Source organism: Pagrus major, chromosome 20 (assembly GCF_040436345.1).
Source record: "Pagrus major chromosome 20, Pma_NU_1.0".
Lineage (NCBI taxonomy): Eukaryota > Metazoa > Chordata > Actinopteri > Spariformes > Sparidae > Pagrus > Pagrus major.
Genome location: NC_133234.1, coordinates 11,895,993 through 11,921,808, shown reverse-complemented (window position 1 = coordinate 11,921,808; position 25,816 = coordinate 11,895,993). Strand labels below are relative to the sequence as shown.

The window sequence follows — 25,816 nt, the reverse complement described above, 5'->3', positions numbered from 1 at the left end:
GCAGGCTAATCACCCACTCGCCACTCTTCTTCTTCACTCCCCCCCGCCAAACCCGGAGCGATGCAGCATTACCCTGCTGCCGCCTTCAATTACGCCATTCATCATGCGTCTTATCTGGCCGCCGGTTTGATTGAGTGTGCAACGGGAGGCGTCGCAAAACCCCGCATTCTCAACACCAGCACGCGTGTGTGTGTTGGGGGTGTTGACAGGAATGGAAAACTGCATTTGGGGGGCATGTGTCGGCGGGTGTATACGGGATGTATTGGGATGTATGAGTGTGTGTAGAGATGCAGAGAGGGTGTGTGTGTGTTTGTGTGTGTGCACGCCAGATCTACAGGAGTGTATAAATCAAACCAGATGATCGTCCCCCCACTCTGATCCGCTCTGTCTCAGCAAGCACATTTCTCTTTTTTCCCCTCCTACTGTCCCTGTACTTCCTTCCTTCCCTCTTTCTCCCCCTCCTCTTCCTCTTCTTCTTCTTCTACTTCGTCGTCTCTGGAACAGATTTGTCTGGGGGCCCCTGTCTAATCTCCAGCAGGGCCGGGTGTTGGGAGACGGGCGACAAATTTTAATAAGCAACTGGGCGCTGTAATTTAGCAGCCTGGGAGGGAGATTAGGCTGATTGATGCCGGGCTCGCCTAATGGTCCAGCCTACGGCTCCCGGCCCAAATTGGTGGTAATGAAAGTTTTGTGCAAATTGAGATGGAGGAAAATAAGGCGTCCTCTCATCTTCCCTCACTCTCTCCGTCTTCATTCATTCTTTGTCTTCCTCTCTTCTGTGCTCACGTTCTCGTCCGCTCTCTTGTGTTTTTTTGACAAGGTGTGTCTTTCTCTCTGTTTCCCTTCATCACATCCTCTCCTCTTTCCCTCTTTCTTTTCTTTATCTATTTCACTTTCCCTCACTCAGGCTGTCCCCCATTTTCTCATCATTGTTCATGCTCTCCTGCGTTCCATCGCTTCATTTTTCATGCCCACCGCTCGCTCTGCCTCTTAACAAAAATCAATTTGTCCCTCATCTGCTGTCTCTCCCTTTTTATTCCCTCTTTCACTGTTTTATAGTTTCTCTCAGGCACTCTTGAGTCAGTTCCTGTCCCTACTTAACTTCATCTAGTAGGTTATTCACTTTCACTCACACCCTCATTTGCTCTCTCCCTCCTCTGTCTTGGCCTTTCCTGTAGGAGATGTGTGTTTGTGTGCAGACAGATCGGGGGGTGTTGTCTGAGTCGCTTCTGTGCTGTCAGGACAAATTCAGTCAGATCTATAGAGAGATGGGACGACAAGGCTGATGACTGTCTCCTACGAACACCTTGTGTTCCTCTGTCTGTTTTCTCTTTCTCTCTCTGTGCCTCTCCTGCTTTTTCTCTTCATCCCACCAAATCACTTTCAGCTGGCCTGCCACTATGACAGGCTCCGTCTGCCATGCGTTATTAGGCCGTGGAGATTTCCAGGCCACTTTTCAGGATATATGGCGAATGCGTGTCAGTGTCCTGTACCATGTCCCACTGGCAGACTCTATATTATTCCATTTTATTTGTCAAACTGATTTTCAGTATTACAAATTCCAGTAAGTTACACTAAAGTCCTTTTAGGCAGGGCTTGCTGCTTGTCAGCCATCTTGGCAACGCTCCCGAGCAGTTATTTCAGGCTAACAAGACTAGGCCCCTATCTAAATGAATGGGGAAGGAGCCAGAACTTCACTGTCAATGGTCGCCAAGACATAAAAACTGCATGTATGGAATGACCAGTCAAATGTGATAAAAATTGCCCCATAATAAGGTTTAAAACGGCTTTTCACCACAGGTTATAATTCTTCTGTGCATGTGCATGCTTCAGGACACCAACATCTTTTGCGGCTCATCCCAGAGTGCCACAATGTGACGTCGTCAGCTCATCATAGCAGATCCCTTAAAGGGGCACTATGTAGTTTTTGAGAAGTAATTCAAACTCAGAATTTTAGTATTTACAATATTGAGGTAATAATGTAAACTCTTAAATATTTATTATTTTTCCATAACTGAATAAACAAGCTGTTCTCAGAGGAAAATAAGGTCCACAGAACACTGTTCGAAGCTAGAAAGGTGGCAGGGTCCCCCAAATATAAACAAAGTATGAAATTGTGGTGTCCTTTAAGGTCAGTTTATTTATTCAGTTTATTTAGTCATGAAAACAAAGTTTGTTTATTTAGTTTGTTGAGGCCTAAAATTTTTTAGATCCTTTTCTTCTGATTAAAATTTATTTCCCAAAACTACATAGTGCACCTTTAAACAATGCAAGTTTAATGTCTAATGTTTGAATTACGTCACCTTTCTTGGTAATCCTGTACATAAGCACAATATCCTCCTCTTCCATGCTTATAAGAAGTCCGCTTACAGCCGCACCAAATCGGTTGAAACTGTCACAAATCTCTCAACTGTGCACTTCCATCCATGCAACAACGCAATTGGCTGATAACTTTCCTGGTCATACATATGTGTCACACAACCGCCATGTCTGGTGTTGCAAACCTTTCTGTTCGTAAAGTTTTAAATGGTTTGTAGAAACTCACTTTATTATCACAGAGGTGAAGTGAGGAGTGATTGTATCGCAAGAGGCTTTGTTAGTGAAGCACTGAATAATGAGTGCTCTGCAGCAAATCGTCACAATAAAATCAATGTAGATTCCTGCCTGTGTGGGTGTGTATGTATGTGAGTTTGTATGAGGCACAGGAAACTGCGGTTTCATAAGTCATGCATGAGCAAATGTGTGCCCGTACCAAATCCCCAACTTCCTCCGACCACCACTCCCTTAAGAGAGAGAGGGACAAAAACAGAGAAAAGAAATTGTATGAGCACTAAATGCAGGGAAGTGAAGAGTGGCCTTGGGGAAAAAAACAAGAGCAGCTAGTGGCGGAGGGGCTGGGCAACTCTAATAGAAGACCACAGTACTGTATGTTTCATTTGATATTCCGAATGTTATAAAATCCCCTGAGAATGGATGTAATGGCGTCAACTCACATGGGATTTCTCGCCTTAGGAGTGTGTATATGTACTGTATAAGAGTGTGTGCATTTTGTCACAACTTTACAGTCCCTGTGAGTGGGTGTGTATGTGTGTTAGCCAGCTATCCAGCACACATTCCCCAACAACAGAGCGACTGTCTTCTGGCACTTTTTCAGTCTCCCTTTCTCTTAACTCCCACACAGCACTCGACTCGTGTTTTTTTTTTTTTTTTTGTGAAGAAGATGGTGCCGAACTTGTCCTCCTCCTCCCTTGCTGCCACATTGAGTTATGCACTGATCTATCATTAATAGCTTCATTAGCATTTTTTTCCCTCTGAGGTGCTTGTGTATATAGTTCAAACTACAGCTACGGATGCTCACATCATTAAACAAGCGAACATCCTGTATTCTCTCTATGACAAAAAGGCGGAGGTGGGTAGTGGGAGGTAATAACACCAATACAGTTGGAGAGCTCCCAGCATAAAGCGTGTACACAGTCCCCTACTAAGCATTCTCTCCTCTGTTCCCCTTCAAGGCCTCCTGTAAAGTGTGTTTCCCAACTCATATTGCACAACCAGTGTCCTCTTGCAATATCCTGGACAAATGTGAATAAGAAGAGCTTTTATTCAAAAACCCAGTCTGCGCTCCAACCAAGGCTAGAGAGAAAACTAGCGAGGCGACCAGTCCGATGCACAACAGGAACGATGCAGCCCGGCCCGTAAATGAGTGGCAACCGCCTGTGAAGTTTATCTTGGCCAGAGGCGGCCCTTGTTGATTGCTCACCAAAGTCTGTGGTCGGGATCCCAGACAACACAATATAATCTCGCTCCTTGAGTGCCGACAACTGCCTAAACGCAGTGTGGTCGAGGAGCTGGTGTGGGTAATTTCAGATTGGATGCGGCCTCTCTCCACAGGAGCTGTTAAAGCTTTGTGAGGTTCACACCCGGCCGGCCAAAGCGGTTTGTTAGAGTTGATTGTTTATTTTTCTCGCTGAGAGAGAGAGGAGGTTTTTATACGTTTGAGGCGGATGACGGAAACACAGAATGTGGCTTTGACTGGGAACTCGTGGGAATTCTTAGTTCCTGGTTTCCTTTTTACAGTTGTAGCTTGTTTTAAAATGTCCGGTGGTCAGGCGTGCAGTAATTTGGCACTGTTCAGCCTGTTGCACAAGTGTTTATGCAGGCCGAGCTGTTTCTTGGAGAGGCAGTAAGACAGGGCCATTTTAATAAATAAGCTCTTGGGACACCAGGAACAATGGATAATGCTTGGCTGCTCACTGTACTATTTTCTCTCCTGCCTTTGCCCCACTGGATTTGATTTCATAACGATTTATTTGAAGGTTTTTTAAGGATGTGGTGCGATCGCTTTGATTATCTGCTTCCTTGTGATTATCTTCCTCCCATGATACAGGCTAGTGGCGAGGCAATAATGCAAGAAACCAAGAGCATATGAATAGCCTCTGTTTGCTGAATGCTCTCCTCCCACCTCATAGTTTTATGGTGGCTGATGCTGTGAGATATTAAACGGGCTGACGGAGCGCTTTGATGTCCCCCTTCATGTGATCGTGGTGTATAGTATGGGTTGCAGAGGAAGGGGGGTTCGTGTGTTTCTTTGACTGGTTGCGGAGATGCGATGCAGGGTGGGGGAAAAAATGCAGGCCGTGTGGCGGAGGGGGGAAGGTGCAAGGCGAGGTGCTGATGGGAAAGAGACGAATGGCGTGCCAGTGTCAGAAGTGGTCATGTGCCGAGGAAAGAGTAGGGGAGAATGAGAGGGAGGATGGAAGGAGGGCTTGACTGATTAACCTGTTTACCTCCCTGAAAACGCTCCAGGCGCCATTCTGATTAAAGTTCAGTCTTTCATCTATCATCACCGTGGCCGGCTTGAGCCTTCAGAGCTGCCGATACCAAATGCTGTCAGACCGATCGAGCCTCCAACCTGAGCCACCACCGCAAACCTAATATTCCCCACTTCGCTTGCATCGCTACCTCCTTACGGTTCTGTTCTCCCTCATATGTTGCATGTACGCCTCTCTTTAACTTCTCCTCCCTCTGTGCTACTAAGCTTCTTGCTTCGAGATTTCACTGGGAACAGTGCTCGTGTGTCACAGCCCGTTTTTCCTCCAGTGACGCGCTTACCCAAACTCAAGGCTTTTAGCACCTCAAGCATAATACGATTACACCCGTTTGGGGACGCGAAATTGTCAACGGCTTTCTAAAAATATCCCCTCAGTCCAGTCGCAGCAGCACTGAGCGAAGTGAACACAGCGGCAGGCAGAGGCAGCACTGCACACAATGTTCTGGCCACTCAAGCACAAATGTTAGCCCTTTAAAAGCTTTTTGCACCGTCATAGACCCAGTGTGTGCGAAGGGAGCCCGATGGTGAAGTAGAAGACAGGGGTTGGCAATTAGGTCTGTCCATGGACCATAGGGGTTATAGAAAGCAGGCCACACTTATGGCAAGAGACTTCTCCACAAAAACAACAGAAGCAGTTGTATCAGCAAACATTGGCCCCCCCAATTCCAGTCGGTTTTCTCCACTGTCGATCTTCGTAGATCTCTCTCCTCCCTGCTTCTCTGCGATGGGTGGCAGAAAATTAGGTCAGCGCTGTGTTTGATCATGCTTTCACTCGTTCCCGGGGAGCCATTCCAACAGTTTTATTTAAAAAACGCTTCTTCTTTGTTTTCCTGCTCATTCTCTGTCTCTCTAATCCTCTCTCACTCTATCTTCCACGTTGTGTGTTTTTCCTGCTGCCAGTGAAAGTTGACTGAAAACACATGGGCATCGGCCTGCCTAGTCATGCCTCAACACACGATCCTCAGTCAGGCCAAACAGCAAAACACAACCAGCTTTCACCAGAGTTATGCTTCTTGCTCTCCGTTTTTGAAAATGTCCAGGTCAACTTTGTTCCCATTTGTTTGGCATTTTGGCAGTTTGTTATACAGGGGAATTCATTTGTTTTATATATGTCCTATAGACATGAGTAGCAGGAAGATGTTTCTAGTTGCTTGATACTAGACCGATATAATAACGATAGCTTTGAGACAACAGCCGATACCCCGACCCCACCCCCTTTTTGATGCTGTCAAATTTTAGATGGGAGTGATTTTTCAGGTCGCACTCAGCTAACATCAGCCAAGACGGCTAAGCTATTACTAACAGCTCTCAGGTGATTAGCCAAACTCCTACTAGATTTGTGATATGCCAGTTTCCTTTGTCATATCTGGCACTCGACTTTTTGGGGTCATCTTTACAAATTTTGAAGGTATTCCAGACGCTTGAACACCTTGCTAGCATTGTAACTTGCGAGCCTGACTGTCACACAGTCACGTGTTGTGTTGCTGGTGTCTTTAGATAATGCTGTGACGCACAAAACCATTCAACTTAAACCTCCTTGTATAAGAATAACTAATGATAATTAATGTGATGTATAATGAGTAAAGACTAAATTCTAATACTGGGTTATTTAGGAAAACACCCACCAACGGCATCAAAAACTGATCTGTGTCGCTTACCATGGCAACATCTCCTTCCCAACATTCAAAGCATTCGGGTCAGCCTTAGAAAATGAATGGAAAAGCAGGAAGTGTATGTTGTTTTCGAGATGAACATGATGCAGATTGGATGGAATACATTAAGATTTTCACTTTTGTTTTTTTACATATGTCAATTGTGCTGTATCTATTTCATCAAACTTACATATACAAACAAATGTGGGCTGGTTTGTTCCATTCAGAGCACATGCGTGTACACATCTGTTTACACAAAATTAGCTTAGGGAGTGCCATTATTGGTCTACATGGACCCTAACCCTGGGGGCAACAGAAAGGTTTAGGTGATTTCACTTCAGCACAGACAGCTTATATGGTATTACAGCAGCCTGTGATGGACTGATTTAATCCTACTGATGGTGCTTATAAGACACAGGAAGAGGGTCAGACATGTGCGCACATGCACGCATGCACGCACGCACACACTCACACACACAGAGTCACCCTTCAGTCATACATGTGGACATAACAGGAATTGTGTGTGCTTACGTGTGTGTGAAAAAGAGAGGTCAGCAGGGCTAACACAGTCCCCTGGCTGTTCTCAAGGTTAATGTGGGACTGACAGCGGCTGCTATTAGCGGCCTTCAGATGATCTCCACCCCCCATATGCGGAGCTGATTCATCCCGGTGGCAGCAGTGCATTAAGATGTAACAGCTTCACTCCCAGGTGTCACTCACCCCTTTAGACAGGGGCTACATCATAATTTTACATTTCCTATTAACTCCTATTGTCTCCGCTCCACCACGATGGTCCATTAAAGGGATAGGTGCTGCCGTAACCACCTCATTCTCACGTGCCACTCAACTCGTCCTATATGTCATTATTTCATGTCATCCCATTGTCTGTTAATTGAAATACCACAGACATTGTCTATATGGTCCATTAAAGGGACACGAGCCTTGTTCCTGAGTGTCACCACTGCTTTACGTGCCTTCTCATTAATTTTCATGGTCTGTGTTTGACTTACACAGAGAGGTGGGGCTGAGAAGAGGAAAAAAAATGCCATCAAGAAGAAATGCACACTGGCATGTTGAAGATCACCCAAACCATCCAAAACCTCATTTACATTTTAATTCAAAGACATTAAGCAGATGCTCGTATCAAGTGCAGGTTGATGTTTAGTGTCTCGCTCAAGGACGCTTAGGTGAGGAGGGTTGCACAGTTTAATGAAAACAGTCAGATAAAGCCATTTTCTGTCTTCATGGTAAACAGTCGCATTTTATTTTTAGTTGTTATGATGGTCCCAGTGTGGTGGGGTTTTTTTTGCGCCTCCATTATATCTAATGAGGAAAGTGGAAGCTAGCACAGATTGGCAGACAGCTTTGTTGGAAAACGATGGAGAAAACAGCTACATTGCAGTTGGAAAATGGTAGCACAGCATGAAGTTAAAATGAGCAGATACACCCAACATTTGAGAGGGAAAAAAATAGGGCTGACCTGAATGCTTCGAAGCTTTTAATGTTGCCATGGTAATCACCTTCCAAACTCATGTTCTAATGCTTTGTTTTGGGTCTTTGGGGTTTTTTTTTATATGGAACAAGACCTTGTGTTGGAATTGAAGCTTGTCTGTCTGTGCACATAAAAACCTGGCCTGTTTACTTAATATGAGCACAGAGAACGGCATCCAGAAACAGAAAACCATCCTTGAAGGGAGCATTGGTGCTCCATGTGCACACATGCAAGCATGCATGACACTATGACAGGCATGCACACAACAGCTCAATGCTTTCTCTTCAGGTTGACTTTTGAGGCTTTGGAGGCAGGGATGGAATGGACAGTGGTTGATGTCTTCTCCTTCTGTCCTTGTCTCTCATTAGACTCACAATTACAGTAACAGATAGTAAAGTATATAAATAAATAATGACCACAAGTTTGAGGAAAGTATACTGTGTGGAAAATATTAGCAGGAAATTCTCACTGAAGCTCCAAATCCTCCAAAATGGTATTCAGGACAGCCCTAGAACAATTCTTTTCCTGCGTCTAAATGTATAAACATTGTTTTTTAATCAGGAGAAAGGTCGTCATTGACTGATTATTATGTCTAAACAAACTAAATAAACAAACTCTCTTTATTTTCATGACTGCATGAACTGATAAACAAACTGACCTTAAATGACAACACAATTTCATACTGTTTTACTTTGTTTATATTTGGCGGACCCTGCCACTTTTCTAGGTTCTAACAGTGTTCTGGGGACCTTATTTTCCTCTGAGAACAGCTTGTTTATTCAGTTATGGAAAAAGTCAGTATTTCTGATTTTCTATTATTACCTCATTAATATTGTAAATATAAAAAATCTGAGTTTGAATTTATTCTCCAGAACTACATGGTACCCCTTTAAGTTTTTAAAAGTAATTGGTCATTTAGAGATCCATAGGGGGACAAATTCTGTCCAAAGGTTCGTCTTAAAACTGCAGCTCAACAACTAGCAGCACGTATTTAAATGTTGTAAAGGATTCATGATAAGCAAGACTGGTAGAGGATGGAGGTTTGTGTGTGTGTGTGTGTGTGTGTGTGTGTGTGTGCACGCGCCTGGGTCCATATGAAGAGTGATGATGTTGTTGACTCACTGTCGGCCAGATGCCAATCAATCAATTAACCAATCAATAGTCATCTGGTGAGCGCCTAAGGACACCGGAGAAAATCTCCCAGAAACACTCGAATCAATTACTTTTCGCCTCAGCCGCAGACTCACACACACGTGCGCAAACCACACACACATGCATTGGTACAGTTATATATTTATACTTATGCAGGCTTACATGTTGAAGTCACTGCCTCCCCCCTCTCCCACATGCCCAAACGTGCAGGCATCAGATTGCAGTGCCATGGGAAAAAGAAAAATGAGTAAATTCTGTCTTTCCCCTCATTCCTCATCCCTCATCCCCTCTCCTCCCCCTCCTCCTCTCTTTCCCTCCCCTAATGGAAAGCAGCATTCCCTGACTGCCGTCAGCAGCTATAGCCAGCTACACTATAACACAGTTAATAGATAGGCCTGGCAGCTTATGGAGCCCATGCATTTTTAAATGTGAGTTTTATGACTCCTGGAGAGCAGGCAAGAGAAGAGAGGCAGGAATATGCTTGATGTTTGTTCCCTGAGTGGATGTGTGTTAGTGTGTGTGCCTGAGAGAGAGTATGTACGAGGAAGAGAGAGAATATGGAGGGCAGAATCAGTGGATAGGATGAGTATCACAACCTCGCTGTGGCTTCTTTTTTTTCTTGTTTTTCCACCATCTTTCACTTTATTTCTATCAAATTCTCTCTTTCTCTTGTTTTCTTAATTGAAGATATACACAGGCTCATCTTTAAAAGGTCATTGTGGTCATGAACCCAGTTCCTAAGCAGGATGAATGTATTCATAAGCTGAATCCAGCTGTCGTTTTTACATTTTATACTTTTAATTCGCATGAACCCAGATGTCAAGCAGATTTATATTTATATATAGTGTGTGTGGCTAATGTATGATCCTAATCTAGCAGCTTTAGGCTTCGTGCAATGACCTCTGGGCATCGTCAGGCAACTGAATCTCACACACATACACACACACACAATGTATGTTGGCCTATGCGTGTGTGTCCTAGAGAGGTCATGGCATGCTGACCACCACTCGGTAGTATTCATCTGTGTCTGCCTGCCCTGACCTACAAACCCTTGCCTCTTCCCCACTGTTTCATGTAAACACAAACACACATGAATACACACACATACACACATCTAGCAGGCGACGCTCCTAGTGATGTGCCCCACATACTACCCCTGTTGGCTTGCTTGTTTTGCTGACGGCACTGGTCGGGCATGTATGGAAACATGCATTTTTCCCTCCGGGGGAAAGTGACATGCAGCGTGAAGCCTAGTTTGCTCAGAGGCGTTTAATGCAGACAGCACCAGGACAGGCAGCAGGGCTCCATGATGCTGTTGTCTGACGTGTGTCCACACTGGTGGAGATCTGCCGATCAGGCACAACCGCAAACAGTTGACACGTACATTTCATCTCATATTGATAAGTGGGGAGGATCATTTCTGATTCACATTCCCATACATGCAAACACCAATGAGAAGTGGTCTCTGGGCACTAGAGCCTCTATCCTGAAAGTTTACATTGCCGGTGATGCAGTGTTCATTTAAAGTGACTGATTATAACCAACTCAGGATAAAATAAACTCATAAACTGTAGACGATATTATACCTGCATTGTATTACTGCTATAATTCTTTTTTCAAGGAGACCAGTACAACTCTGTTATTTTACAAAACAAAAAGTAATTCTATAATCTCTACGTTCAAGGATTAAGGTTGAGCTTTATTGTCATTTTACTATGACGTGGTTCAGGAGTTAGAGTTAGTGGGGTCATCCACTGTGCCATCAGTGTATGAATGTGTGTGTGAATGGGTGAATGTGACAAGTGTTGTAAAGCGCTGTGAACGCTTGCTATAGAAATGCAAGTCCATTTATGTTTTCAATACAGGTTGGCACAATGAAATGCAGTTGTAGCTCTCTCCACAGTGCACCCATAACAACTGTAAAAAAACAACACAATAAAATAGGTAAGAAAGCTAAATTATTTGTATAAGGAAGATATTCAATTACATCTGTACGTATACGTATACCCGCAGACAATATGTGCAAGACAAAATTTTTGTTTGGTACAGACCCCAACAAATGTCATATCATCTTGATTTTAATCATTTTTTCAGTGAAAATGGAAATTGTGTTTAGCAAAAACGATCGATTAGACTAATTGTGAATCAAATCGTGCTGACCGTGTGTCTAGGCATTAGGCATCTTTTTGCATTGGTGGCTCCAAAAGGCAGTTGGCAGAAAGCACTGTCAGGCCAATGACGTTTTTATGCCTCCGTGCAAGCGATAGCTGTGGCAGGAGGCATTATGTTTACGGGTTGTCAGTGAAATAACTATAAATTAATCATTTATTAATTATGGTTATTATAAAGTTTTACAGAGACAACAAAGCCAAAATGTGTACTGCTGAATCCACTCCTTCATTGCTTCACTGCTGCTCTAAACTGCATTTATTAACATATATTTCTTCACAAACATAAGACAGTAGCATTGTGAAGGCCATGCTTGGGCAAAAGGGCCACATAAGTGTCCATCCTTGGCCTACTTACAGTAGAACCCATGGTACCCCCATGAATATACAGATATACACACAGTTACAAATGCACTACGGTAGATCATTCAAGTAATCAAAGTTATCCTTGTGCAAACAAGACGCATGTCGATGTCAATGTATTTCCAGAAGGCTTGTTAGCCTTTTGGAAATACATTGACATTTAGCACGGTGAGTCAAACAGCCTTTTTGTTTCACGAAAATGCTTCATACCAGTTTATTCACAGTTCCACAGTCGATGCTGAAGCACACACAGGTTCACATGTTAACACCACAGAATAGCAGTCACACACAAGTGCAGAGGGGAATGTGCGTACAGAAACTAATGCACTTCAATTAAACCTAAATACAATGATCAAGATTTGCTTACACCTTAAATAAACTATTAGTGTTGAATTATAATGTATTTTCAATGACAGTGCTGTTTGTTTACATATGCTGGTATTGAGTTGCCTGGAGGAACCGCAGACTGTCCCTTTTAAGAGGGGAACACCCGCTTCGAGGAGCAGATCTTGTTTGATCCTCCAGCGGGCGAGTGGCGGCATAAACAGGAAGGGGCCCCGCGCTTTAGTGCGTCATTAGCTCTCGTGTCATCGGATCTTCTGTGTTGAAATGTGCCGAAGTGTTTCGCATAACATTGTTAGCCTGATATCCTGGATAGGTACACGAAGGTGACACAGTCATAGACACACGCACACAAAAGACACATGCTGACACACACACACACACACACACACACACACACACACACACACACACACACACACACACACACACACACACACACAGGAAAAATGAAACATCCTCTTGAGCCAGCTGTGTTCTGTTCCCTTATGAGAAAAGAGAGTGATGTAAATGTCTTGGTCAAGGTGCACGCAGCCATCTATGTTTATGCATATGGAATATGACAGCTTAAGTGTTTTAACTCTAGATATTCTGCGTGAGTGTGTCAGCATGTGTGTGTCAGCGGGTGGGGTGTGTTGAGTCTGTTGGAGTCCTGCTTAGAAATATGGACTTCATTTGTGCTGGGCCTCTCCTGCTAACTGGAACAGGGTTGGAGGTAGACTGAGGGAGCCACCCCACTCCCACACACACACACACACACACACACACGCACACACGCACACACACACAGACACACACACACGCTTAGCTCTTCTCTCTTGTATAATACTTTAGTCATTGAGAGACTCGGTGGAGGACATATTTTATTGTCAGCCAGTAGACAAGTAGACTCTTATCTTTACATTTTACAGTTGTAACTACCTCACTCCCCCATTTACCGATGGCCTTCAATGTGAGTTACAATGTTGAATGGATTCAAACATTGAAATAAACAATATTCAGTAATAAAAGACAGTGCTGCTCACAACATATTTTCTTTCAAGACATCACAAAAAAACCTTACAATAACTCAATAGTGGTACAATAGTGGTTCTTACTTACATTCTGGTTTTGGGTGTCTAATAGAATAGGTTTACATGCTTTAATGTCTAATAAAACACATTATTATTACTATTATTATTATTATTATTACCTGCAGCACCTCTATTCACCCTCCGTCTGAACGCTCTGTTTTAGTGCCTGTCTCTTTAATGCTCCCCTGCCGAAAAGCCTAGTCTGCTCTCACTGGACAGCTCTCACAGGTCTGAGCAGGCACTGCCCATCGTATTTCTGGCATCAGCTCTGCGAGTGGTTTGCAAAGCTGTGACATCACAAGCTTACGGATGTTCTGACGGCTTGTTTGAAGGCACAGTTCTGGTTACAGGCGTGTGTGTGAATTTCTCCATGAATTGAACGTTTTGATACTTTCACTGTATTATTATTGCACCTAGACCTACTTTATAGATAAAATAGGTAATGACTTTATTAAGGACACAGAGGAATGTCCATAGTACAAAAAAACAACATACATTCATCTCTGGATCATTATGATAACATGCCCAGCTCATACTCAGGTAATTTTCATATTGAGGACACAAATTATAATAATAATATTTGCATAGTATTTGTTATGTAATATTGTTTTGCTTTATGTGTTTTCTATAGAGAATATTGGCTCCCTTTCCCTCAAAGAGAACAGTCTTTACTTTGATACTGTCAATAGTTGTCCCCATTACCTCTGTTCCTTTGTGAGAAAGCACATATTTTCTTTTCGAACAAATCCAAGTAACATTTCAAAGAAACTTTGTAGCCTGAGGTTTAGTCAGATAAAGTGTTAAAGGAGGTAGGTGGAAGAGCTGAGGAAAAGAAGGGATTGCAAGGACAGCACCAGAGGGTTGGTGAGGCAGTAACTGTACGGGTGGAAGTGGCGTGTGTAACTGTTGGGAAAGAATAACATGCACTACAGACCCCAGACCGCAGGAGGCATGACTCCCTCACCACTAGGAAACCTCAGGGCTTTCTGCTCCGTGTTCTGTTTGCTCTCACTTTGCTTTCGTCTCCTTGGACCTTCTGTGTGTGCTCTTCCAGATTTAGCGTTGCCATATTGCTTTTATCCTCCTTACTGTATTGTTTCCTTCCCTGTTTTTTTTTGCCACCTCTCCTTGTATCTCTATTGCTCACTTCCTATGTCCCCCAATCTGGAGCACATTTCGCTTATAATTCGCTTTCTGGCGATGGCCTGCTACACCCCCCCTACCTCCCACCTCCCACCTCCCACCGCCACCCCTCTCACTTGGCTCCCTTCCCTCTTTTCTTCCCTAGCTCTCTCCCTCCAACCTCTCCGCTCTCTTCATATTTCATATTAAGCAATCCTTTCCATGGAGCCAGCTGTGTAAACAATAGGGACCGGCCCTCCATGTTTTCTCTGAGCGAGAGAAAAATGCCGGAAAAACCTGGACACAAGGAGCTCGCCGCACGCCGTCCTCGCAGATGATCTATGGCCCTTTGTCTCTCCCGACCTCCTTTGAGCGCGAGTGGGACTTTCTGGGCAGAGTGTTGGTTTTTGTGCATGTGTGAGGCCGAGTGTTAAGTGTACAGGCTGGTGTGTTTATGCGGGTGTGGGAGCTCTCTGTTACCATAGCCCCCTGCAAATATTGACCGAGCTGAATAGCTACAGTGAGTAGCTGAAAAGCAAACACCGCGTGTCACGCTCTGCCAGATATGCCCCGAGTTTTGTCACCAACTGCACTCTGACCGGAAATAATTTGGCTTGCTGAACGCGTCATCTTCACAAGAGCACCCCTCTCCTTTCCTGATTGGTGCTTCTCAAGTTTTGGTGCCTCACATAGCTGACCTATATTTCACAGAAGCACAGGCCAATGCTACTCTTCTATCTATAGATCTATAATCTGTCTACCTATACTGTCAGCAGCCTATTTTTACACAGACGTTCCTAGAAGCTGCTGATGTTCCTGGGATTTAGCTGTCTTCATCTGATACTCTTTATTTAAAGGGCGGGTTGGCGTGTGACTGTAATTTTATTGACTTTGGTTGGCACGGTTAGTGTGCGGGTGTGCATCTGTCAGGGTTTGGCTGTGAATGTGTGTTTATGGGTACATATGCATGCATGCATGCAGGTGGGCAGATGGTCCAGTTCTGCACGGACAGCCACAGTAGAGCTCATTATGTGTGAAGGAAGAAGGCTACCATCTTACCCTGACACGCACACACACACACACACGCGCGTGTATACGCACACACACAGGCACAGCTCATCCCTGGGTTTATTTTTTGCAGGTGCAGTGCTTGCTGGCATTTGAGATAATTAAAGGCTGACCTTTCTGAGGTGAGGCAGAAATGTCACCCCGCCTGCTTCACTGACAAGTGGATTCACCCCACAGGGGTCCTTGGCAAAACTGCAGAGGATTCTCACCGCCCTGGGATGTGCACTTAGCACCCTTTAGCCTTCTTGCGCCACACTTTCTGGCTGTCATTGAGAAGTAGCTTCCACCTCCTGCTCTCGCAGCCGCAGTGCCCTGAGCTCGATACGATTCTGAAGCTGCACAGGTGGAAGGAGCACTGAGGTGGAAGTATGGTTGGGTCAGCAAATGGAAGAATGTTGAACATCTTTTATAGTTTGTTATATATAAGTAAGGGATTAAGAAATAATCCATACAGTGTAATCCTTGTTGCATAATACTGTAGAGATAAAGTGAATTGTAGCAGCTAGAAACCTGTTTTTATTAGACAAACGGTTGGATATAATTGCTTTTAGTCCATTCTTTACTAAGGTCTAAGGAGTGGTTGACTCACAGTAAGGCAGTTCACGTTCACTCATCAAAGCCCGGTGACTGACTGAATGTAAATGCATCACAGTTTTTGCATGGATTTATTTATCAGCAGCCAATCACACAGACACGCATTGCTGGAATCATGTCCCCAGCAAGACCATTGTTTTCCTATGGCCTGGCGTCCATTACTCTCTCATGTTGTCTTTTTCAAGCGGCCACGTCTGTAGCGACAGGTCTCAGTGTGATCGGGGCCTTTTGTCTAAGTGCTATCGAATTTAAAGAAAAACTCAAAAGTAAGAGGGGGATTACATGCAACAGTGTTCCTAGATCAGGTTTGAACCTTAGTTTAAATCATAAAAAAACCCATCAAAGTACATCATTAAATGCTGCTCATTTATTCTGCAATAAAATAGAAGTTTTATTGAGTAAGAAGGTAATCTAAGGTGAAGTTGTACAAACTATTAATGACCTTCTTTGATTCCCAAACCTCTCCCTAGCCTTGCGTGACCCTTTCTGGCACATCTCTTAGCTGGTGTCCTGTGTTAGTGACTTGTCAAAGTGTTCCTATCTGCCTCCACCCCTACCCTTCCACACTCACGCATATGTGGTTACTCTGTATGCAAAACCCATCCCATCTGAGCTAGTAATGTACAGTAAATGCAGTATACTGTAGGACTCTCCCCCAGGGCTTTAGGATGACATGCAAATGTGATTCAGGACATGACTTGGGCATACATTAACAAGCATACAGGCTCGCACGCGCGACCGCACACAACAACCAAGAGCTCAGACACTTGTTGATACGCACACTCGTATTTGTCTCATGCACGTGCACGGCTGCATGTACAACAATACACACTCATGCTCTTAAATGTGCTTTTGTGCACACTCATGCGTGCACAGAAGCACATTCGCTCCCCCCCCCCAAAGTCACATCTCACTTCTGACGTATACATCCACCCACACTGCTGTCCTCATAAAAATTTCAGTGCATCGTGCTTGAGCGACTTCCATTATGTGTAACGCTGCAAAGCCTCGCAGGCTGGAGCCGGAGCCCACTCTGTGCTGTTAAAGAGCGACATCCACTCTGAGCTCGCAGCCTGTGGAGAGATTTTTGTACAAATCTGTGTGGGTTTTATGTTTAGGCCATTATAGAGAAATTCTAAGTCCCCCTGTCTCTCAACCTTAAACGGTGAGCTACTCTGTTATCACAGTGGAAACACCAAAGACAATTACAAGTGCGAGTGTGTGTGAAGCAGTGTGTGTGTCATTTTAAACAGCAGGTGCAACACATGGGTGATATTAAAATGATATGCCCACAGGAAAGGAACAACAGTCATAAAGGAGCAGGTATCATATAACAACATGATAGCAATTGACTTGATACTGTGTTTATTACTTCAATATTTGTTACCTCAGGCTGGTGTAAGCTCAACTACAAATCATTGAGCAACGTCATCATGATCAGTTCACTGTAGCGTGTAGGTTTAGTTACAAAGCCATAATATTTCCTTGAGAATTGTTATTAAACTACTCTTATTGACAGCTGAAAGACACATATTAGATGTAGGACGCTTTAACATAGCCATGTGGCTTACTCCACTGACCTCCATAGCATTAGTAACACGTTGAAGTGTGGTGCTGCTGCCACCGACTGCCAGCTGCTCTTGTCACAGAGATGTGTAGCACCAGCAGCCTTAGCGTCGCGGATAATTGGTCATCAGGAGAGATATAGATGATAGATGTAGGTGTGTGCGTGCATGTGTTCATACTTGTGTGTCATCATCTCAAGCGGTGTTTGTTTCATTTCCTCTTGGCGACCTTTTTGAACTGTGTGTGTGTGTGTGTGTTTGTATAAACGTGCATCTCGTTCTATTCATGTGTCCCTGTGTGTCATACGTTGCATTCTCCGTCCCCTGCAGCTCTGTTTGCCGAGTTGTCCGTCCTGACCTCACGCTGCCATTTGCTTTTTCTGATTATTTATTCAGCGATTGCTGTCACAGCCGATAACAGTCTCTTGCAACCCGTGACTTCTGACCCCTTCCTTCTCTCTGCCTGTTATACACGGAGTTAAGACCAAGTGACCTGGATTGTTTGTTTATTCCCCCCCACGGTCCATAAGTGATTTTTACATTCCCTCAGGAGCCTCCATCCATACAGCGCCCTTGCCAGCGTGCTCTTGAGTATGTTTGCATATATAGGCTAGCTATATAAAGGTAAAGAGATAGACAAGGGTGCACAAATGGCAGCTGCGGAGGAATTGTTAGAAACTCCTTGAAAAGACGTACGTTAATAGCCCAATTCCAAGCCCCAGGGTCCCTACCCACTTCTATAGACTACGCTATCCTTTTTCTGTTTTTAGACTACAGTCATCCATGTTAGGGTTGTATAGGTCTAAGTGTAGTGTGCAAGTACGTGAGTTAATTTTTTATGCGTACACACTGGAATACAGTTCGCTTTCCTGTTTGTTACGCTTGTTTTCCCTCTATGTCTTATCATCCTCAGCTTTACTTATGCATGTTTGTGTGAGGCCTGTCTTGTCGGCCTTGACAGCGCCCGAGCACATCTATACTACAATAAAGACCAGCAACCGTGCAGCATTATGCACACAACTGCTCCCCTTTATTCTCCTCCATATCAACGACCTTGTGTGTCAGCCGCGTCATATAGAACACATACATCATACGACGGGAGGCACCCGAGATTCGAGAGCACCCTGACGGAGGAATGGAGGGGAGATTAGTGTGTGTGTGTGTGTGTGCGCGTGCGTGCATGCGTTTGTGTGTGTGGTGTAAGAGAATAGAGATGTGTGCACGAGGAGACAAAGAGTAAAAGACAATTATGGCTTTCCTTGTAGGACATACTTGAGGATTTCAGCTACTACCTACCCTGTCGTATGTAGGAACCGAGGATGCAGCTGTTTGTGATTGGTTTGTGTACATTGACAGGAGGGAGTACACGTCAGCAGCTTCACCGTGCTTGCCGTTGTGCGTGCAGTTTTCACAGCAGATAATACGGCCCTCCGTTGTGCCTTGATTTTCTCATTTACCGGTGTGTGTGTCTGATCTTTGTGCTGCTGATTGTGTGTGTTTGTTTTTGTCCCTACCGCCAACAGAGGGATTACAAGGCGCTCAGTTACCTGCTGCTTCTGTCCACACTCGCTTGTGGCTTTTGAGTGGGTTATTCTGATTGTATAATGTGTTTAAAATGCTTCAGCTGCATCAGTCAGACATGCACCAGAAAGTGTTGGTCTGCTCTCAGCTTCAGAAACAAATATTTAATTTTAACTAATATCGTACCGACATTAGGATTTTTTGAGTGATTCAATTGTCAATATATTGTTATCTTTTAAATTTCTAAGGTAAAGACAATCAGCTATGTTTAATAGGACAAATAAAACAACATTTGTGGGCATGATGTAGTTTCGGAGAAGAAATTCAACAATCAATTTCAATCGAAATATCAAAATTGCAATATGTTGAAGTTCAATATCCAAATGCATGTTTTCATAAAGGTAAAATGTGTGACAAATCAGCATTATAACGAAGTACTGTTGTGCGACAGAGATGCCCTGACCTAGAAATTTTCTCCTACAGATGTCACATCATCATGATTTTAATAGTTTTTCTTTTGCTGTGAAAATGAAAATTGTGATGCAAAAATGTTCATTCCCTCTAATCGTGAATTATATCACAATGGTAATATCTGGTAAAATAACAAGCAATCTGGCGTCAACGCAATTTGTTTTACAAAATCGTGCAGCTCGAAAGCAAAGCTTGGTTGTGTTGCAGCTACTTCCTTTCAACTAAACAACAATATCCCAGTGTGTTTACTGTGTCATCAGGGGGTGTGGGTGCGCGACAGAAAAGTTGCTACGGATATAAGTGCTCTATGTCCGTGTTTGATGTTGCTTATCATTCCGAACGGCCTCTTATGGCGCCCACACTAGACTGTAATGATAATGCTGAAGGAAGTGGCCGTTGTGTCGCAGTGAGTTGTAGTTCCTCATTGAAAGAACCAGCTCAGCATCTGTAGCCTCTGGGTGTTGCATTAAATTCTATATGGCTTTACATCACTTTAGTGTGTGTGTTTGACAATGCTGATGCATTTTACACGATCGCAACAATGTGCAATATAGAGTATATCAAGGTTGCATTTCATAATGGTAATGGTTGTGAAGTACTCTGTATTATGGAATCAGAAATATTACCTTACAGGCCATTGTTAGTATGCTTTCTTAACTCTTAACTCTCTCTTAGTTTAATAGGTGGCTACTCAGGGTAGAGAGGGGCTTTAAGAGCAAATGAAACTATATCCAACTCCCATGGGCTTTAAAAAACGCTGTTAAAGCTTTCGGCCTAATACAAACGCACCCTCCGGCCCGCAACCACTGACCACCACACACACCAGCTCCCTGCGACTGGGTGACTAGAGAGCACTTCGGCAACAATCAATAAAAATAAGACGGCTAATAGAAGACCGAGCCCATAAAATCAGCTCTCTGCCTGATAAAGAGACATATCAGAGAGTCATATCCACTACCCTACACACACTCACACAACCACACAGACAGACATAGTGTTGCTGACTCACTCAAATTGTCATAAATAATTACTCATATTTTCTACATGTAGGTGTACAGTCACACACACAAACCACTATGGAGTCACTGACAATAGCATTCTGCTATTAAAGGGACAGTTCGCCACAAAATCAAAACTGCATATTGTTCCTCTTACCTGTAGTGCTGCTTATCTGTCTAGATTGTTAAGAGTTTTGGAGATATCGGCTGTAGCGTGCATCTGCTAATGGACCAGAGGCTAGCTAACTAAGCTAGCTAACATTGCAGCACAGCCAACAGGGATTCTCTTCATGTTTACATTGTACATCTTCACGAGCACAAGTCTGTTGTCCTTGAGTATATTCACGCTTCCTTCTGCGTGGTGATACAGTAGAAAGAAAATAGTTCCTACATGAAACTGATCACAACAAGGTCTGTGGATTATCTTGATTAACCAGGTCATGATTTCTGGAAAGAGACTGTCAGTTGTTGAGTTTTTCACGAGCGCTCACAGTCACAAGATCTCAACCACATTGTTATAACACCAAATTGTGAGAATATATTTAGGAAAATAATGTCCATCCCTCCAGCCGAGTTCATCGGCTTGTAGAATCATGCCGATGAGCACATGAGCCGCTCTGCCCGCATGTCACCTCAGCTGTCATACCCTGATGCTTTATGTACATCGTTCAAGTGGGAACAGGCGCACAAACATGTCTGACTTGACCCCTCTCCCTTTACAGGAGTTCATCCATGATGTCCTGCTGTGATTCATGCAATAGTGCCACATTCCTGAGCAACACTGTTCATGCAAAGACACATTCCTTCTGCTTTTTAAGTGCAGTCTGTCTGTGTGTGTGCGTGTGTGTGTGTGTGTGTGTGTTGCAGCGATTTTACTTTTACTACCGTGCATTACGTCCAATGACTCATAAAAGGCTCATTACAGTAAAAAATAAGTTCTGCTCATGTTATGACAAGCTGTTTTGGACTCTTGTATATATTTTGGTGCTGGTGTACCATTTTATGATAACTGTGTTCTCCGGGTGTGTAATTGTCAGTGTGTGCTCACGCTTTCAGCAGCGGTTACAGGTCTGTTAGCACATGTCTTGCTCTTAATTTGGAATAAAACTCGGCAGCAGAAATCTCGAGTGGTCCCGCATAGGCGCCTTGGGTCTCACCTCTGGCTTCTGCAACTGGTGTAATTAGCAAAGTTTTCTTTCGTGTTCGCTCCCTTCATTTATGTTTTGGCTCGTCTCCCACAGTATTTGTAGTCTGTCACTGTTAATGAGCGTGCGTACGAGCGCACAAAGCTGCGAGGAGACATCACACACCCACTGCTCTCTTCACAGTTTTAACACTCCATTAGATAATTAAGGCAGAGGGGGTGTTTTTGTAACATTTCAGATGAGACATTACCATTAATTAGTGTCAAAAGAAAGGAACTGCTTTGCTGGAGCACTAGAGTACAAAAGGAAACAATCTCTTTACCTTACCATTGAAGCACTAAATGGATCTCTCTCTCTCTCTCTCTCTCTCTCTCTCTCTCTCTCTCTCTCTCTCTCTCTCTCCCTCTCTCTCTCTCTCTCAGGCAGAGTCTATTCCTGCAAAGAGGAGGCCCGTCGAAGGAGCAGAGCTTTGTCCTGGCATCATGTGATCTGCGCATTCCCGTGCAGTGCTCTGCAGTGGAAGAGTGAATCTACGCTTCCTTGGAAGCATCGCAACCACTAGCACCCCTATCACCACTATCGCCACTCCTGACTGCAGTCATCAAAGTAAACCTGTTCCTGACTCAACTTGCCTCCTGTCTCTTTCGCCCCCCCTTTCATCTCGGAGATAAGGAATGGCCGTGCGAGTTTGCAGCCTTCCCAACGCCTCTTGCAAATAAGGCCTTTCAGCCTGTTTCACAATACCAGAGAAAGGAAGGATAAAACACTCCACGGTCCTCTTTTATACTTTCTTTTAATCTTTATTTCTTCAGTAACTCAACCTTCAACACACATTCACTAAACTGGATTTTTGTCTCGGTGACAGCCACTTTAAGGACGGCATTCAAGTTTCCAAATCATAAGGAGATTTTTATTTCTATAAACTTTGCCCGGCAGTCTTTTGGAATATCCACTCATGCAGTGTCCCTATGGGGGATTAAATCAGTCCAGGATTCCACACTGACTCCTCTTTTCTTAAGATCGTGTTAAGGTGGTTTTTCAGTGAGGTCTGTTTGTGACTGGAGGTGGACTTGAGCCATCATGGCTGGGAAGGGCAACCCGGTGCCGGGCCCCCACCTCAACGGCTTCCCCATGCCCACCTACTCCTACTTCTTCCCCCACATGTTGGGGAGCCTGTCGCCTCCGTCCCTGCCAGGACTGCCCATTAGCGGGTACAGCACCCCCTCACCAGCCAGTAAGTAAACTTCTAGACTTTTAACTTGCTCTGATTTGGGACTGTGCCATGCTTTGGCTATTGTGCAGGTTGGTTGCTGAGTGACAGGAGGCGGGCAGAGGAAGATTTACTTTCCTTTGTGTGTGTCCTGGTTTACCTGCGCAGCTGCAGCGCACTGTTTCCTGTGTAGCTCCCCTGCTGTGTGTGTGTACATACGCTTGTGCCTGCGAGTCTGCTGGTAAAAAAGGACTCTTTCATCTCATCCTGTTTAGATCATTCTTATTTGAAAGATGTGTGTGTTGGTAAACAGAGATCAGCAAACCACACACACATTCCCACACACCCACATCGCCTCCAGCACTGTCCTTAATTTACGGGCCCACACACATCTGCTCACACACACACGGAAATGTCAGGGTAGATCACAAGAAAGTGAGGCAGGACAGCCAGAAAAGAGCATTGTTTATTTGGGGAACACAAATTTGGCAAGCGCTCCCAAAATAAATGTTACAAAAGCTACCATCAGAGCCAAGCTTCATGCTAAGACTGCTTCATACAAGCCATCAAATTTAAGTCAAACTAGGTGAAAAGTACTTTTGTCGTAAGGAAAGAGAGGTTGTTCTCTAGTGTATTGAATTATACACAAGGACATCTGTTAAACAATAAACAGTGGTGGAACAATTATTCAGAGCCTGAGCTCAAAAGTCGTTTTTAAAGTTCCTTTATATGAAAGTGACAGATTCATAAATACTGCAATATGTTCAGTGGATGCTTTTAGAATATTCAATTGATTCATTCAAACTGATGAATGAACCTTTAAGCATAATTTTGATGTTGTGAGAAAATCTGTGTGTCTATGTGAAGTCAGCTAATCTAAAGGATTCTGGAGGTGAATTTTAGCATCTGGAAAGACAGCTTGCAACACCAATCTGCGACATTTTAAAGGGGCACTATGTAGTTTTGGAGAAGAAATTCAAACTCAGAATTTTAATATTTACAATATTAATGAGGTAATAATACAAACTCAGAAGTATTTATTTTTTCCATAAGTGAATAAATAAGCTGTTCTCAGAAGAAAATAAGGTCCCCAAAACACTGTTTGAAGCTAGAAAGGTGGCAGGTCTGCCACATATAAACAAAGTAAAACAGTATGAAATTGTGTTGTCCTTTAAGGTCGGTTTGTTTATTCAGTCATGAAAACTACATAGTGCACCTTTAACCTTTTCAGCATTATTTTAATGTCATGACAGGTGTTGTAAGAAAATATCTATGTGAAGTAAACACAAGTCAGTTTATTTAAGAGAAGTTCCGGAGGTGAATTTCAGCATCTTGAAAGACAGTTTGCAGCACTAAAATCAAGCAAAATATGACACCTCCTAAGTTACACACTGAATCCGAATTTCACACAAACACTCTAACATTAATTTGTATTGGAAAGCAGTTAGAATGATCTCACTGCACTGGCAGGTTTTTCGTTTATTTTAAGAAAAGACGACTCTAAGGAGTCCAGAAAATTTATTTTAGCACTCTGCAGCGAATGTAAAATGTTAATTAGCAACCACAGCTGACATACTGTATGCAGTGGAGCATAAAGTGAAACATTGCCCTCTAAAAAAGTTGAATAAATGTGAGTAAATTCTCCACCACTGACTGCAAATCAAAACCCCAAAAGTGCTCTAAAACTCAGTTAAATTTAATCCTCGCACAATCCCTGGATCGCACAGCAGACTGAGGAGCATCGACAAACAGCTAGATAATCAATTAAATGGCTGTGGCAGCAGCAGAAATATGAACTAGAGGAATAAGGCCGCTGGTGCAGATGTCCAGTCGGTGTGTGTGTATTGGCGTGGACAAGGCCTGTCAGAGCACGGCCTCACTCACAGGTTCAGAGGGGGTCAGCGTATTGACTTTCTATCTGCTGGAGTTTGTGTTGGCAGCCGGCGTTGAGGGAAGTGAAGAACAGTTAGTGGCCAGCCCAGTCACTCCCACTTCCCCAATACCAGATACCCCACCTCGCCGAGTCAGATTCCTCTTTTTACGCTGTTGCAAGTGTGTGTGTTTCCGAATATCTGCATGTGTGTGTGTGTGTGCATCGGGGCCACTCTCCCAGTGTTTGCCATGCAGGGCGGCAAGGTTCCTTCCCTTTTGCCTTGGACAAACATTTCCTGTCTGTAAACACTGGAGAGCCAGGGACACCACAGCTTCCTGACGTGCGCGCACACACACACACACACACACACACACACACACACACACACACACAGAGATGAACACGCGCTTTTAAACATAAACACAATCTTTGCCCTTCATGCTGGCTCACTTTCTCTCACTCCTGCTCCTCCTTGCATGCAGATAACTGCAGGCATAATTCACACATGCTCACAGACATACACACACACACACACACACACACACACACACACACACACAGCAACAGAAGCACACACGTGTCTCCTTCCATATACTTCTACACACTGTAACACAAACACACCACCTTCACCACTTTCTCCTCCTCCTGCTCCATGGCAGATCATTTCTCTCTCCCTCCCTCTTGCTCAAACACCTCTTTTTTCCCCCCTTTCTCTCACATTTTCACACACACACACACTCCAGCTAAGCCCTCACCAACCCCATTCAATGCCGAGCAGTGACGAAAGAGAGAAAGAAAGAGCGAGTGCCGACACGGGGGGGGTAAACGAGAGGGATTTACGGAACGTCAGATTGGAGGCGAGAGAGCCGAGCGTCGGACTTGATGGATTTCAGCGTGGGCTAAATGCACATGACTGTATGTGTGGGCATCCCTGTGTTTACGCAGAGTGAATAATGTAGATCGACTTTGTCGTCTTTTCTCACTATTGTCCAGAAAGATATTTTGTCATTGACAGTGTGATACAAATCTTTATTGCATTCATGGTTGGGCCTGAAGGACACATGGTATAAGGGATGTGCGTTACTAGAAATATAATTTATATGTAATATTAATTACATAGTGTCATGATTTACACTGAAATGTCTTGTCTTCCTAGTCAATTGTTACTTGAATAAA

The 25,816-nt window shown here is 43.9% G+C and overlaps 1 protein-coding gene across 1 annotated transcript in view; it reads left to right on the top strand.

The window, feature by feature from the left end:
• Positions 1 to 25,816, top strand: part of raraa (retinoic acid receptor, alpha a) — a 151,759-nt gene that overhangs the window by 45,834 nt on the left and 80,109 nt on the right. Inside the window, exon 2 of the mRNA XM_073489362.1 lies at positions 21,980 to 22,791. Within this exon, the coding sequence (XP_073345463.1) occupies positions 22,638 to 22,791 (154 nt within the window). The 5' untranslated portion in view covers positions 21,980 to 22,637. The remainder of the gene's footprint in view (positions 1 to 21,979; positions 22,792 to 25,816) is intronic.